This window comes from Meriones unguiculatus, chromosome 18 (genome assembly GCF_030254825.1).
Source record: "Meriones unguiculatus strain TT.TT164.6M chromosome 18, Bangor_MerUng_6.1, whole genome shotgun sequence".
NCBI lineage: Eukaryota > Metazoa > Chordata > Mammalia > Rodentia > Muridae > Meriones > Meriones unguiculatus.
Genome location: NC_083365.1, coordinates 49693191 through 49708374, shown reverse-complemented (window position 1 = coordinate 49708374; position 15184 = coordinate 49693191). Strand labels below are relative to the sequence as shown.

At 50.9% G+C, this 15184-nt stretch overlaps 1 protein-coding gene across 1 annotated transcript; it reads left to right on the top strand.

Moving 5' to 3' along the window:
- Window positions 1–5283: 5283 nt before the first annotated feature.
- On the top strand, window positions 5284–15020 carry Rapsn (receptor associated protein of the synapse). Its single transcript, XM_021640882.2, has 8 exons — window positions 5284–5726; window positions 6309–6647; window positions 10855–11013; window positions 12054–12152; window positions 12227–12349; window positions 12982–13035; window positions 14251–14450; window positions 14737–15020. Exons 1-8 carry the CDS (start codon window positions 5535–5537, stop codon window positions 14807–14809), a joined length of 1239 nt encoding a protein of 412 aa, XP_021496557.1. The 5' UTR covers window positions 5284–5534; the 3' UTR covers window positions 14810–15020.
- The last annotated feature ends 164 nt before the right edge of the window (window positions 15021–15184 follow it).

Below are 15184 nucleotides of genomic sequence, written 5' to 3'. Positions count from 1 at the left end.
TTAGCTGAAGAACTTGAACTGTCAGCTGGGAAAAGCCATTGTGACCTTCTTGAAGGCACATTTCCTGTACCCCCATACAGTGACTTGATATAGGTGTGGCTGACCTTGTAAACCCATCCCTGTGTTAGACACCCGTCTTCTGTCTTCCCAGTGCTGGGTATAAAGGCTCGTGCTATGATGTCTGGTGAGCTGCTTGATTTCGCCCCTGTAAGACTACCCCATTGGGCTGTAGAGTAATTCAGCTCTTGGACATCCTAACATGGGGGTATTTTCATCATTCCATATTCGTTAATAGTGATATTACTAGCCCCTGTCCGCTGAGGGTTTTTTTTTCCCCCAGGGTTTCTCTCTGTGGCCCTGGTTGTCTTGGTGCCCAGATCTATAGACCAGGCTGGCCATGAACTCAGATCTACCTGCCTCTCCCTCTCAAGTGCTAGGATTAAAGGCCTGCAGCACCAAAAACCAGATAGACTAATGTGCTTTCAGTCATTTTGTGTACTCTGGTTATTTTCAGTAAATGTAATCACAGAGGTTGGGGCCTTTTATCTGAGGCTTTTTCCTTAAAATCTACTCAATAAATATCCTACCAACCATCTGGGCCCTTCCCAGCCCTTTGAACTTGTCTTCCATCTTGTTTCAAAATCACCGTACCTGTCTACTACCTCTTCCCATCCTCTTCCCTTTGCCTCTGCTGTTATTTGCCTCATCCTGAAACTCTCAGCCAGTCGTTCTCAGCCTTATGCTGTGGTGACCTCCAACCGTAAAATTATTTTGTTGCTACTTCATAACAGCTATTTTGATACTGTCACAGGTTGAGAACCAGTGCTCTAGACCTATATTGTCTCGAACATTTTCCACATTAGCTTCTGTAAAGATGATTAGAAAAAAATTCAGGGCTGGAGAGATGGTTCAGCCTTTCAGAGCACTTTTTCAAAATACCCAGGTTCAATTCTCAGCACTTGACAGTTTATATAACTCCACTTCCAGGGGACCTGACACACATGGATACAAGCAGGCAGAATACCAATGTACATAAAATCTTAAAAAAACTAAGATTTACTGGACAGTGGTGGCACACACCTTTAATCTCAGCACTCCAGAGGCAGAGAAGGCACATCTCTGAGTTCCAGGGCAGCCAGGGCTACACAGAAACAAAAACAAGATTTGTGTGTATTATATGCATGAATGTTTTGCCTACATATATGTATGTGTGCCTGTGTGTGTTCTTGGTGGCTTTGAAGCTCAGAAGAGGGGTTGGAGCACCTGAAACTGGAGTTAAAGATGGTGAGCCTGCAAGTGTGTACCAGGAACTGAACCTATGCCCTCTGCATGAACAGCGAATTCTTGGAACTGCTAAGCCAATCTTCTCTGCCCCAAATAATATTTTTTAAAGTAAAATTGTTTTTTTCAGTTGTATCTTAACATTTCAAGTATTCAAACGCTACGTTTGGCACACCGCTATTGCATTACAGTGTCTTGGCTGTTCCATTGCTGTGAAGAGCATAAACATAACCAAGGCAATTTGTAAAAGAAATTATGTGATTGGAGGTTTGCTTAGTGAATCCATGATCATCATGGTGGGAAGGGTGGCAGCGGGCTGGCAGTTACAGTGCTGGAGTACTAGCTGAGAGCTTACATCTTACCTACAAGTTGGAGACTGAGAGCAAGAGACTGGGCCTGCTGTGGGCTTTTGAAACCTGTAAGCCTACATACAGGTTCTCCAACAAGGCCTCCGCTAATCCTAAAACAGTTCCACCAACTAGGGACCAAGCATTCAAATATGTGAACTTAACGGGTGCCTTTCTCATCTAAACCACCATAGCCAGCAGAGAATATTCACATTACTAGTGACCAGATTGCTCTAGATGGGTGCTTCACTTTAAAGAAAACTCCTCTGGGTCTGGAGAGATAGCTTAATGGCCAAGAGTAGTTTTTGTTCTTGTGGAGACCCAGGTTCAAGTCCCAGCATCCACATGGTAGTTCACACGCATCCATAAGCCTAGTTGCAAGCCGGGCATGGTGGTGCATGCCTGTAATCCCATCATTCTGGGAGGTAAAGGCAGGTGGCTCTCTGAGTTTGAGGTCAGCCCAGTCTACAAAGCAAGTCCAAGACTGCTAGGCTACACAGGAAAACCCTGTCTTAAAAAACGAAGGGGGAGGGGAGAGAAGAACACTTCCATAATTTCAAGACATAGGCCAAGGCAGGAGACTCACATTGTTCATAGCCACCAAGGCTACATGGGGAAACTGGTCCTGAAATGAGCTAGGGATGTGGCCCAGTTAGTAAAGTGCCTGCCTGTTTGGTTCCCAGCCTTGCAGAAACTGCATGGGATAGCACTTGCCTATAATCTTAATACTCTAGGTTATTAGAGGCCAAAGGGTCAGAAATGCCAAGGTCATTCTTGGCTCCACAGCAAGTTTGAGGCCATTCTGGGCTACCAGGGACACTGTCCCAAAAAGGGGTGGAGGTAGGGAGGCTAGAGAGATGGCTCAGGTTAAAAGCACTGGTTGCTTTTCCAAAGGTCCTGAGTTCAATTCTCAGACACCACAAGGTGGTTCGCAACATTTTTAGAGAAAGGAGGGGGCCGGGCACAGTAGTGCACAACTGTGATTCCAGCACTTGGGAGGAGGAGGCAGGTGAGTTCAAGGCCAGCCTGGTCTACAAAGCAAGTCTAGGATGGCCAAGTTGTGACAAGGTGACAGAAGTAACCGTCACACTGACCCTAAAAAGAAAACAGGTGTGGAGAGGTGCCTTAGCTGGCAGGTGCCAGTCGCTGCCAGGCACGACAAACCGGGTCTCCATGAGGCCAGCGAGGCCTTCATCGTGACAGTCAGGGCTATGTGGAGACAGCCTGTCTCATAGAAATAAGCAAACATGTAAGTGGCATGCACAGCTCCAGGGGCATTCAGCACTTGCCCCCACCCACCCACCAATCCTACATTCATAGGTACATACCTCTCCTTGTGTACACATAGAAACAATACACAGTAATGAAAACGAATGTTGATACCCTCCTAAGGAGTTCTGCTACCTGAAGGAGCCAGTCACCGAAGGCCATGGCTGAGCCAGTACGTGGTCCAAGAGTCCCAAGTGGGTAAACTTGTGGGCACTCAGTTTCAGAAGCTAGAAATTCAACATGTTCAAGAATTGGTCCCGCCTGAGTTCATGTTTTGTTTTGAGACAGTCTCTTGTGGCCTGGGTTGGCCTTAAACTCCTTTGTACTCGAAGATGGCCTTGAACTGACCCTCCTGCCTCCAAGTATTGGGATTATCAGTGTGCACCACATACTCGGCTTCACATGGTCTCCCTTGTCTAAGTCCTGATCACTTACCCGAACAGGTATTAAGGCCCACTCCAATATTATGAAGCTATTTTCTCCAAGTTGTAATGCCCTCCGGGAGGGAGAGGAGAGACTCGGGACTCAAGAAGCCAAGGAAACAGTAAGGATACGTAGCCTGCGAGCGGGTGCGGGGAGTGAGCTGAGGCTTGGTTGAAAGGACTGTGCTTAGAGAGGCTCCAGGGATGTGGAGTTCCTCACCGATGCCGGGGTGGGCTGTCCAGTGATAGAGCTGCCTTTGAGATACCCTGCTTCTGTAAGTAATCGTAAGAAAGTCACTTCATTGGTCAGTTACTGGTGGCCCGTGTAGGGTGCCAAGGTGATTGTTTGCATCTCCCCAGAAAAAAAACAACAAATATCCCCACTTGTGAGGACTGCTAAGGGATGGTAGACTCACCGTGAAGTTTCAACTCGAGGTGTCCCAACCAAACGTGACCTCTGCAGGCCCCTGAGTATGTATACGCACACACACACACACACACACACACACACACACACACACACACACACGAGTACGCATGTTTTTGAGACAGGGTTTCACTATGTAGCCTTGGATCTAGAACTTGCTATGTAGACCTACTTCTGCCGCTCAAGTGCTGGCATTAAAGATGTGTACCACCACATAAATACGCTTTTAAAAAAACAGTTCTACCCAAGTCTACCTGGTAAAAAGACACTCCATATGTCCCCAGAAAAAGCCATACAGCCCCTGTTACCCCTCTCTTTGCCTTAAATTTTTAAAAAAGGATTTATTTTTATTCTATGTGCATTCGTGTTTTGCCTGCATGTGTGAGGGTGCCGGATCTCTTAGAGCTGAATCACAGCCCACCTTAATTAGCTCTTTAAAGACAGTCTGTCTTTAAACGCACATACAGCTGTGTTCTGAGGAGCTGGGGGTTAGAACGAGTTGTTTGCCCTTCTTTCTCAGGGCTAGGACTCTGCCCAAATCCTCTGTGCTCACACAGCTAACACAGAGCCAGGAGAGCCAGGCTGGCACGCCTTGTGCCATGCTGTGTGTGAGCCACCACACGGCTGTGGGAGTTTAACTGCGCTCCGTGTAGAGGGAGAAGCAGGCCCAGAGAGCTGCGTGGCTTGCTTAGGGAGTTAGGGGGAAACCAGGCCTCTGCGCCAGCTGTCTAAGGTGAGCAGTTATGAACAGTGTGGGCATGTGCCCAGGTTAAGTGTCTAAGTGATGGGTAAATTGCAAGAATGAAAGGGAGAGAAGGAACTGGGAAGAAAAGGAGAGGTGAAGCTGGCGGTGGTGGCTCATGCCTTTAATCCCGGCACTCGGAGGCTGAGGCAGGCTGGCCTCTGGCCATCCTGGTGTCCAGAGTGAGTTCCAGGACAGAGAGGGCTACACAGAGAGACCCTATCTTGGCGGGGGGGGGGGGGGATAAAAGCTATTCCATTAGCCAGGTGTGGGGGTCTCACACCTTTAGTCCCAGCACTTGGGAAGCAAAGGCCAGCAGATATCTGAGTTTGAGGCTAGCCTGGCCTACAAAGCAAGTTCCAGAACAGCCAAGACTACAGAGAAGCCCTGTCTCTCTTCTTTCTATCTACCTACCTGTATCTATTTGTCTGTCTGTCTATCTAGCCTATCTATCTATCTATCTATCTATCTATCTATCTATCTATCTATCTATCTATCTATCTATCTATCATCTATCTACATACATATCCAAATCCCAAACTCCCCACCTCCCTGATGCCTGTATGCCCAATGTCCTGCCTGCTTCTTTCCTGCTGTCAAAACCCCTGTCCTGACGCTTGCCTACATCCTGGCAGACAGCCTTTGGCAAGGCTTCAGGAGAACTTAACCTGCCAGTGGCATCAAGGCCATTGCCAGAGTGTCAAAGGGGCATCCAAACAGGTTCCCAGGTGGCAGAGTGCCTGTGTCCCTGGGGAAGCCACCATTCAGCTTTGGGTGGGTACGGCAGACACCCGCATGACCTTGCTGCTGACATTCCTCAGAAGCCACGTGGCCCCAACTGGCAGGGACAGCTGCAGACAGGGGCTGAACCAGCCTCGTTTCCAGGGTGGCGCCCGCTGTCCATCCAGGCCCCGCTCAGCTCCTGCCTGGTGTTGCTTTTCCCTCCCCGAGATCAGTGGGCAGCGGCACTGTGGGTCCAGCACCATGAGGGTCTAGAGACACCTAGCCAAGCCCGGTCTTTCCCTGAGTGGCCAGGCTGTGGGAGGATGGGGCAGGACCAGACAAAGCAACAGATCGAAAAAGGACTGCAGCTGTACCAGTCTAACCAGACAGAGAAGGCACTGCAGGTGTGGATGAAGGTGCTGGAGAAGGGATCTGATCTCGTGGGCCGCTTCCGGGTACTGGGCTGCCTGGTAACAGCACACTCAGAGATGGGCCGCTACAAAGAGATGCTAAAGGTAGATGTACCCTTCCCGGGTGCTGTGGGAGGGCCTGGGTGCTGTAACAGGGCTGCGCTGCGTGGCTTCCAACTCCCAGCTCCCCTTGAAGCTGTCTGAGAATCCTCTGTGTCTCACGGGCTCGTGGCTGGTTCTGACGTTTTTGAATCTGCATGGAAGACCATGAACGTTAGGTGGCTGGGGAGCTTCAGATTTGGGCCTATGGCCTTCAGCTTCAGTATCAGAGCCTCTGAGACAGGTTCTCAGGCATTGGGTGCCAGAGTCCGGAGATCTCAAAACCAGACCTCCTTAGCCTGCAGTTTGCTGCCTGGAGGTACAAGCTCTAAGTTGGAGGGAGAGGCTGGTCAGTGGTGGAGACTCCAGATCTGAGGCTGGAGGTGAAAGGGTGGTGTCTACCCTGAGCTTGGGTTAAAGTTTCTATGCTGTTGCTGGAGGCTGGGAGGATGTACCTGAGGTTGTGAAAGCTAGGAGTCTGAGCTTTGAAGTCTGCTGTTCTGGTCGTGAGGTGGGGCTGGGTGTGGCACCTAGGGGGTGCAGGTTGAGCCATGGCTGAGTGTTGTCAACGTACTACCCCTGGATCAGTTTGCTGTGGTCCAGATTGACACCGCCCGGGAGCTGGAGGATGCCGATTTCCTGCTTGAAAGCTACCTGAACCTGGCACGCAGCAATGAGAAGCTGTGTGAGTTCCATAAGACCATCTCCTACTGCAAGACCTGCCTCGGCCTGCCTGGCACCAGGGCTGGTGCCCAGCTTGGGGGCCAGGTCAGCCTGAGTATGGGCAATGCTTTCCTGGGCCTCAGCCTCTTCCAGAAGGCCCTCGAGAGCTTTGAGAAGGCCCTGCGCTATGCCCACAACAACGACGACACGATGCTGGAGTGCCGTGTCTGCTGCAGCCTGGGCAGCTTCTACGCCCAGGTCAAGGTGGGTCTGGGTCCTCGGGGGAGGGGAGGACGTGACGATGTGGGCTTTGGGGCTCTCGGAGAGCCTTTTCTGTGGGCCAGGATTCTCACTAGGATAAATATTCCCTGACTTCACCTGTCCAGAAGTTCTTTGGGGACAATGCCATTAGCCTTAGCCAGTTGGAGAATTTGTACGTGACTCACCCATCCGGAAAATGGCCCCACAGGTGGCATACGTTTTGAACTGCCTGTGCTCTGGTGAACCTCAGCTGCATTCATCTCTGGATGGACCACAGCACCAGTGACACTGTTGGTCATGGTTGGTCATGGAGCATTTCCGCGGCACGTACAGGTCCACAAACGCTCTGGCATCCATAAACTGGCATGGTTTTTAGGGCTGCACCTGTTTCCTCCAAGTCCAGCACAAGAAAGCCCCAAGAGCCTCTTAGGAACCACACACCTGATGGACACCGCCCTCAGCCCTCCTTTTAGATAGGGGTGTGGTGAATGAGAAACCAAAACTCCAGGAAGGTAGAGCCAGGACTCACACCTCCATCTCTCAGATGACCCAGGAGATCTGTGTTTTCTGTGTGGTCGTGGGCAAGTCGCCTCTCTTCTCTGGACCCTGAGCTGTCTGTGTATAAATGGGGATGAGTAGGGCTCACAGCCGGGATGTAAAGATTCATTTGTCTAACATAGAGGTGGGGCTAGAGAGATGGATCAGTGGTGTCTAAGAGCCCTTGCTGTTCTTGCAGAGGACCAAAGTTTGCTTCCCAGCACTGAGACGGTGCCTCACACCTGTCTGTAACTACAGTTCCAGGGGGTCCCATGCTTCTGACTGCGTCAGGCTGCCAAATGCCCATAGTGTACACACGTACACTCAGGCACATAGTACACTTAATATCAAATAAATCGTTTTTAAAATATTCACTGAGGGGGCTGGAGAGATGGCTCAGAGGTTAAGAGCACTGGCTGCTCTTCCAAAGGTCCTGAGTTCAATTCCCAGCAACCACATGGTGGCTCACAACCATCTATAGTGAGATTTGTTGCCCTCTTCTGGCCTGCAGGTGTACATGCAGACAGACTACTGTATAAATAATAAGTCTTTTAAAAACTATATTTACAGAGCCAGGTGGTAGTGATGCATACCTTTAATCCCAGCACTTGGGGAGGCAGAGGCAGGTGGAGCTCTGTGAATTCCAGGCCAGCCTGGTTTACAGAGTAAGTTCCAGAACAGATAGGACTACACTGAGAAATTCTGTCTGTCTGTCTCTTTTTACTGAGGATTCACTACATCTCATGAACTGTTGGACTATGTGTTTGTAGCAACAAAGACAATGGCAGGGTCTCTTATGAATCTCCGTTCTATCTGGATGAGAAGGACAGTTAAGACAATCAGGAAGTTGATGGTGCGTCATGTGAAGAAAAGTGGGGCCAGGCGTGGTGGTGCAGGCCTATAATCCCAGAACTTGGGAGGCAGAGGCAGGCTGATCTTTGAGTTTGAGGCCAGTCTGGTCTACAGACTGAGTGAGTTCCAGGACAGTCAGGGCTACACAGAGAAACTGTCTCAAAAAAAAGTGAGCAATACCAGGATGAGGGGTAGGGATACTGTTTTTAAGAGAGTGGTCAGTGAATGATGGAGAAGGAGAGGGGTGAGCCAGGCAGAAATCCCGGGAATACGCATCAGGCCAAGAGACAAGGAGGCTGCAGAGCTGAGAGCGGAGTGTGAGGAGGTGGGAAGCCATGCAGAAGGGTGGGATGTGAACTTTGGTAGAGTTGGTGGCCAAAAGCTCCAATCACCAGGACTTAGTGGGTCTTATGTAACCCATTGTGACATCCAGATGTAGAGGAATTTTTAAAGATTTATTCATTTTTATTTTATGTGTTATGGGTGCTTTGTGTGTGTGTGTGGTTGAGTGCCACATGTGTGCACTGCTTGTGGACACCAGACGATGGCATTGGATTCCCTGGAACTGGAGTTAGACAGTCTACAGTGTGGGCACTGGGAATTGAACCCAGGTCCTTTGCAAAAGCAGCAAGTGCTCTGACCTGCTGAGCCATCCCTCTAGCCCAGCATCCCACCTTTCACTCTGACGTAGTTTTATGCACATCACTAAACTCTGAAAACAATATTTGTTTTCCAGGGACCCTTTTTAAAATTTTAAAGAGTTGTTTATTTACACATATGGTACTCTTGTTTGCATGTGTGCCCTCATGACTGAAGAGGGCACCATATCCTCTTATAGATGGTTGGGAGCCGGCATGTGGTTGACTGGGAGTTGAACTCGGGACCTCTGGAAGAGCAGCCCGTGTTCTTAACCAGTGAGCCATCTCTGCAGCCCCCACTGATGGTTTCTTACATAACCACAATAACTTTTCTCATGCACACCGACATCATCAGAATCTCAGAACAGCAGCGAAATAGTCCTGAATGCCCCGTCTGATTCACACGTCTCTGCTTATCCTAAAGTACTTCCCTTACCCTCGGCTTGTAGAGAGCAGGGGACAGCCAGAGCTACCCAGCAAGTGGCTTATTGTGTCTTTTGTCTCTGAATAGAAAATTCTGGTTCTCCCTTTTATCTTCCATGACCCTTTGAAGAAACTAGATTACGGGCTTTGTAGAATGTCACCTCTCGTTTCCCCCCATCTTTTGTGTCTCCTCGAGAAGTTCTGGGACCCCTCCTTTACCCCTAGTGAGTTTGGTGAGATGAGGTCACACATCTTGGGTAAGGATGCTGTTAGAGATATAGGTGTCCTGCTTTTTCCTATTTGTTTGTTTATGGGGTTTTTCAGGATAGGGTTTCTCCATGTAGCTCTGGCTGTCCTGGAGCTCTGTCTGCATACCAGGCTGTCCTTGAACTCACAGAGATTCACCTGCCTGCCTCTGCCTCCCAAGTGCTGGGATAAAAGGCATGTGCCACCACCTGACAGTACATTTTTAATTTACTGTCTGGTTTGGTTTGGTTTGGTTTTGATACAATGAAGAACCACAGGTTCGTTTTGAACATCCTTTGGACTAGTCATGAAATCCTCATATTTCTTTCCAAGTCTAGATGTGGGTCCCTAGTTGCTCACTGCCGCCACTCTGTGCTACTAAATCTTTCCACGTGTCGGAATAACTGGAATTTATACAACAGGGCTATTTCTAACCTAAACCTAGCGTTCTTCTCAAAGATGAAAAATTTTGGTCCATTTGTTTGTTTGGGTGGGTGGTTAAAGACAGGGGCTCATGTATCCAGAGTAGCCTCTGATTCCACATGTAGCCGAGGCCGGCCTTGAACTCCTGATTCTCCTGCCTCCACTGCCTGTGTGCCGGGATTCCAGGTGAGCAGTGTCACACTGGGCCTTGCTTTAGGTTTTAACCGAGGAGAGAGACGTCAGGGCGTGGTTGTGTGTGGTAGATGATTGAGCGAAGAGCCCTAGGTGACACAGGTGCAGGGGCCTGGGCCTGGGGGTGGCTTCCTACATCACGGATGGAGCATAGGAAGGAAGCCAAGATAGGTACAAGATGTGGACTAGGGCGCTCCAAAGCTCTGTTTTCCTGGTGAGTGGGAAGAAGGGCATTGGCTGTGTGTGTGTGGGGGGGGCTCTTGTGTGTTTGAGGGGGAAGCACTCAAGAAGGATTTCCCGGGACCGAAAATACTAGGGTATCTGCAAGTTCAGGGGGAAGTGTTCAAGGGAAATTCTGGACATATTAAAACTCAATTATTTCCTGAGGGTCAGAGAACTGGCTCGGCAGTTAGAAGCACTCGAGGCTCTTCCAGAAGACCTAGGTTCAGCTCCGAGGACCGGCACTGGACGGCTCACAGCTGCCTGTAACTCTAGTTCCAGGGAACTGCTGCTCTTCTCAGTGCTGAACTCACGGAGCGCACATGCTCAGTAACACATGCATAAAATGAACAAATATATATATTAAAGAATTTCCGTTTTGCCAGGAGTGGTGGTGCACACCTGTAATCCCAGCGTTCAGGGTGGCAGAGGCAGGAGGATCTCTGTGAGTTCGAGGCCAGCCTGGTCTACAAATCGAGTCCAGGACAGTCAGGGCTATACAGAGAAACCCTGTTTCAAAAAACCAAAACCCAAACAAACAACAAAACATAACAAACCAAACCCAAAACCAACCAAACAAATCATTGGGCACTCTGGCTGTCAGAGAACGCAGGCCTGGAGACCAGGGTTTGGGTCAGTTCCTACCTCTCAGTCCCCCTCTTGTTCTGTCCCCCATGCAGGACTATGAGAAAGCCCTGTTCTTTCCCTGCAAGGCTGCAGAGCTTGTCAACGACTATGGCAAAGGCTGGAGCCTCAAGTATCGGGCCATGAGCCAGTACCACATGGCTGTGGCCTACCGCCTGCTGGGTCACCTGGGCAGCGCCATGGAGTGTTGTGAGGTGTGGTGGCCTGGGGAGCACATGGGTGGTGGGGGTGGGAGAGGCTCTCAGGCCTAGGACACAGGGTCCCCTGTTTTCTAGAAGAGCCCATAGGACCCCCCAGAGGCTTGCTAACAAGCACCTGAAGAGTGTATTTCTCTCATAAACTGCCTTCTGGTTTATACACTGCCCTCACTCCCTCCTGGTTCATCCTCAGGGCAAGGAACTTCCCTGCCCCCAGGAGCCTCTGTGGGCCACTCTGAACAGCCTTCTGTAAATCATAAGAGCTGTGCACGAAGCTCACTTGACGGAGTGCTTGGCCGACGAGCACAAAGCCCTGGGTTCAATCCGTAGCCCTACATAAAATCCAGCTTAGTGATTCATGCCTATAATCCCAGCACTTGAAAGGCGGAGGCAGCAGCAGAAACTCGAGATCATCCTCAGCTACACAGTTTAAGGCCTGGTTGGGCTACATGTGACTCTGTCTTTTAAAAAAAGAACAAAAAAAATTAATAAAACAGAGGCAAGTACAGTGTCACTTCCTGTAAGCCCAGCACTCAGAAGCAAGCGGTATGATCACTTAGCTTGAGACAAGCCTGGACTTCATTGGGAGCCCTTGTGACAAAAACAAAACAAAAAAGGTGGGGAATGGGTGGGCTTCTGAGTCTCAGAGCTGTTCCAGCTCTCTAGCCACACCATTTTCAGGAGAGTCTTTTTCTTAATAAACTTATGATTTCTATCACACACACACACACACACACACACACACACACACATAAGATAAAAAGAAAAAAGGAAGAAAGATCCAGCCTTGAAGCTCCCTCACTCAGGTTCAAATGGCATTGCTTCTTCCTCTGGTCCTGATGAAGGCACTTCTCCCTGAGCCTCAGTTTCCATCCATCAGAAAACTGATTCAGTGTAAGGCGCCTCACCAACCACAAGTGTGTGTTAGGTTCTGAGGATGTGGCGATCCCAACTATCCCTTCCGAAGTACCTCTGGGTATAGGACACCCCGTAAGAGGATCACATGACCTTGCCTGAGCCGCCAGCCTCCTTTGCAGGAGTCCATGAAGATCGCTCTGCAGCACGGGGACCGACCGCTGCAGGCACTCTGCCTGCTCTGCTTTGCTGATATCCACCGGAGCCGTGGGGACCTGGAGGTGAGGTCACCAGGATGAGGTGGGGGGACTCTGGGTCTGGAACACCCCAGTTCCAATCCTGCTTGGCTCTGCAGACGGCCTTCCCTAGGTACGACTCTGCCATGAGCATCATGACCGAGATCGGAAACCGCCTGGGGCAGGTGCACGTGCTGCTAGGCGTGGCCAAGTGTTGGATGGCCAGGAAGGTGCTGGACAAGGTGAGGCCTTTCCTGTGGCTAAAGCTCGCTCTGGTGCTCACAGTTTAGGACTACTCAGCCAACACCCCCAGGGGTGGTGGTGGAGAACAGTGCTGGACGTGTCCTCTTTATTTAACATCTGCCTTTTATGAGGCCCAGACATCCCCAGGAATTCTCCACACTCTGAGAAGGCCCAGAGATCCACAGTTTATAAAGGGCCAGAGCTAGCATTTCAACTCGGCATTATTTTATCTATCTATCTATCTATCTATCTATCTATCTATCTATCTATCTATTTATTTATTCAGGGTTTCTCTGTGTAGCTTTGGCTGTCCTGGAACTCACTCTGTGGACCAGGCTGGCCTTGAACTCACAGAGATCTGCCTGCACCTCTGCTTCCCGGAGTGCTGGGCTCTACACCTGGTCTTCTTAAATTCCTTTTTACTGTGGCGGAGCATCCCACGAGGCAGTCATGTTCTGCCCATAGTGTCTGCACAAACTAAGGCAGGATGTAACTTGCTCACACAGCCCCCCTGCTGCCTTCTCACCAATGGCTCCACCCCTGCTTCTCTCCCAAGGCCCACTTTTCCTTTCTTTGCTATGAGCCAAGGCAGTCCAATTGCCCACAGCTCTGGCCTCTGCTCACCTTTCAGGCTTTGGATGCCATTGAGAAAGCCCAGGACCTGGCTGAAGAGGTGGGAAATAAGGTCAGACATAATTATATCTCCTGGGTCTGGGGTCCAGAGCTAAAGGAGGAAAATTGGGTGTGATGGTACGCACTGTAATCCCACCACTTGGGCGGAGGAGACAGGAGGATTGGAGTTCAAGGTTCTCCCTGACTATGTAGTGAGTGGAAGCCAGCTTGGGGTACGTGAGACCCTGCCTGAGCCCTGAGCTCTTCTGGCCCCCTGGAACGTCCTTGCAGTCACCCCAACCCCCCGGTTCTCCAGCTCCCTCCCAGAGAATAGTTCTGGGGCCAGGCAGGCATTTCACAGCTTGGAGGATCGCTGGGTTCCTGGTAGCCTCTCGGTTCCGTGGGGTAGATGTCTTCTCTTCACGGGCACTATGGATGCGTGCACATGATACATATGATACATATGATGCATATGCAAGCAAAAGCACTTGTACACGTTTAAAAAAAAAATCTTAAAAACAAAACCAAAATAACAGCCCTGACAACGTCTTCTACTCCTCAAGGGCTGGGTACATGGTAGCTGGGTCTTTTCAAAAATGCTGGCTGCTGCCTTCCCTGTGAGCGTTCTCAATCCACAGATGACGGTCCAGGGCCCAGCCACCAGCTGGCGTGTCTTAATGCCAAAGCCTGTAGTGGAGGTATTGTCTTCGGATGTCTCAGGTGTATCTAGACATGAGAAAGCTCCGTGTGCCCTAGAGTCTTCTAGAAAACGTGCATCTCTGTAGGCTCCGGGGCAGAGCCCAGCTAGGATGCTTGAAGGATATTTGCTTTGGGCTGGACCACAGCCACTCATGTTTATCCTGGCATCAGGCTGATCAGAAATGTATATCCAATAACAATAAGAGAGCAAATCAGTTATTGGAGGGGCAACACAGCAGCAGGTTTGGTCCATAAAATCATTTAGGAACACGGCACAGTGGGGCACACCTGTCCCAGAACTTGGGACTCGGAGGCAGAGGATCAGGAGTTCTAGGCCAGCCGCGGCTATACAGTAAGTTTGAGGCCAGCTCGGGCTCTGTCTGTGAGACCCTATCTCAAAACAAAAGCGTGGGGCCCCATGTTTCTCACCTCTGGTCTCACCCACTCTCTGTTCAAAGGGAATCCGAGGCTAGGAGCAGACAGGGTCTTTTCCCCAGTTCCCACAGCAAGGCAGGGCTGTGGGGGGACCAGGACATTCCCACCCTGCCCTTCCTCTAGTCCCTCACGGAGTCTATCCCCGCCGCCCTAGTTGAGCCAGCTCAAACTGCACTGCCTGAGCGAGGGCATCTACCGCAGCAAAGGGCTGCAGCGCGAGCTGCGCACGCACGTGGTGAGGTTTCACGAGTGTGTGGAGGACACCGAGCTCTACTGTGGCCTGTGTGGCGAGTCCATCGGGGAGAAGAACAGCCGGCTCCAGGCCCTGCCCTGCTCCCACATCTTTCATCTCAGGTGAGGACTTCGCTGGGCAGGCAGCACCCCCCAAGTCACACTAACAATACTGAAGGCAACCCCTCCCCGGGTGCTCATTCCTCCCATCATCCCAAGGGGAAGTCAGAAATACCCCCTTCAGGTCAGCCCTGGGGTGGGAGCACATGCCCACTGTGCCCAGCCCGGAAGCCTCTGGTGCAGGGCGGGCAAGAAAGTGAGCAGGAGCCCGGGGGGAGCCAGGAAGACACAAGCCAGGGTCCGGAGTAAGCCTGGCCTGGGTGAGGGACGGAGCCGTCTGCCCCCACAGATGCCTGCAGAACAATGGTACTCGAAGTTGCCCCAACTGCCGCCGCTCCTCCATGAAGCCAGGCTTCGTGTGACCCCAGTGGCCATCTTGGGATTCCGCGCAACCTCCCTTGGCTCCTTCTCCACCATCACGCTGGAGGCCCTGGTAAAATCCTAGGGTAGCTGCCTGGGCCTCCGTGGCCATCTCGGGGCCTAGGGCCTGCCTGCTGCCCCTCTGGGGCTGGCTCCCCTCCCCGGCCTCTTTGTACTTTGTTCTTTACAGAAAAATAAAATGTTTGTACCTGGTGCTGGCGATGCCGACCCTCCTTCCTCATGCGGGCTTCCCCAGGCTGAAGCCTCACTCCACGCGGAGTTTGACCCTCCAGCCAGCCACCTTAGCAGTTAAGCTGGCCCGAGAACTGGAGACAAGAGCCCCGCCGCTGAGCTCACACGCACATGCCAGAGCGCAC

Coding starts and splice junctions, on each gene's coding strand:
- Rapsn (XM_021640882.2), top strand. CDS start 5,535: ATGGGGCAGGACCAGACAAAGCAACAGATCGAAAAAGGACTGCAGCTG. Junction 11,014..12,053: donor GCGCCATGGAGTGTTGTGAG/GTGTGGTGGCCT, acceptor CCTCCTTTGCAG/GAGTCCATGAAGATCGCTCT. Junction 12,350..12,981: donor CCAGGAAGGTGCTGGACAAG/GTGAGGCCTTTC, acceptor CTCACCTTTCAG/GCTTTGGATGCCATTGAGAA.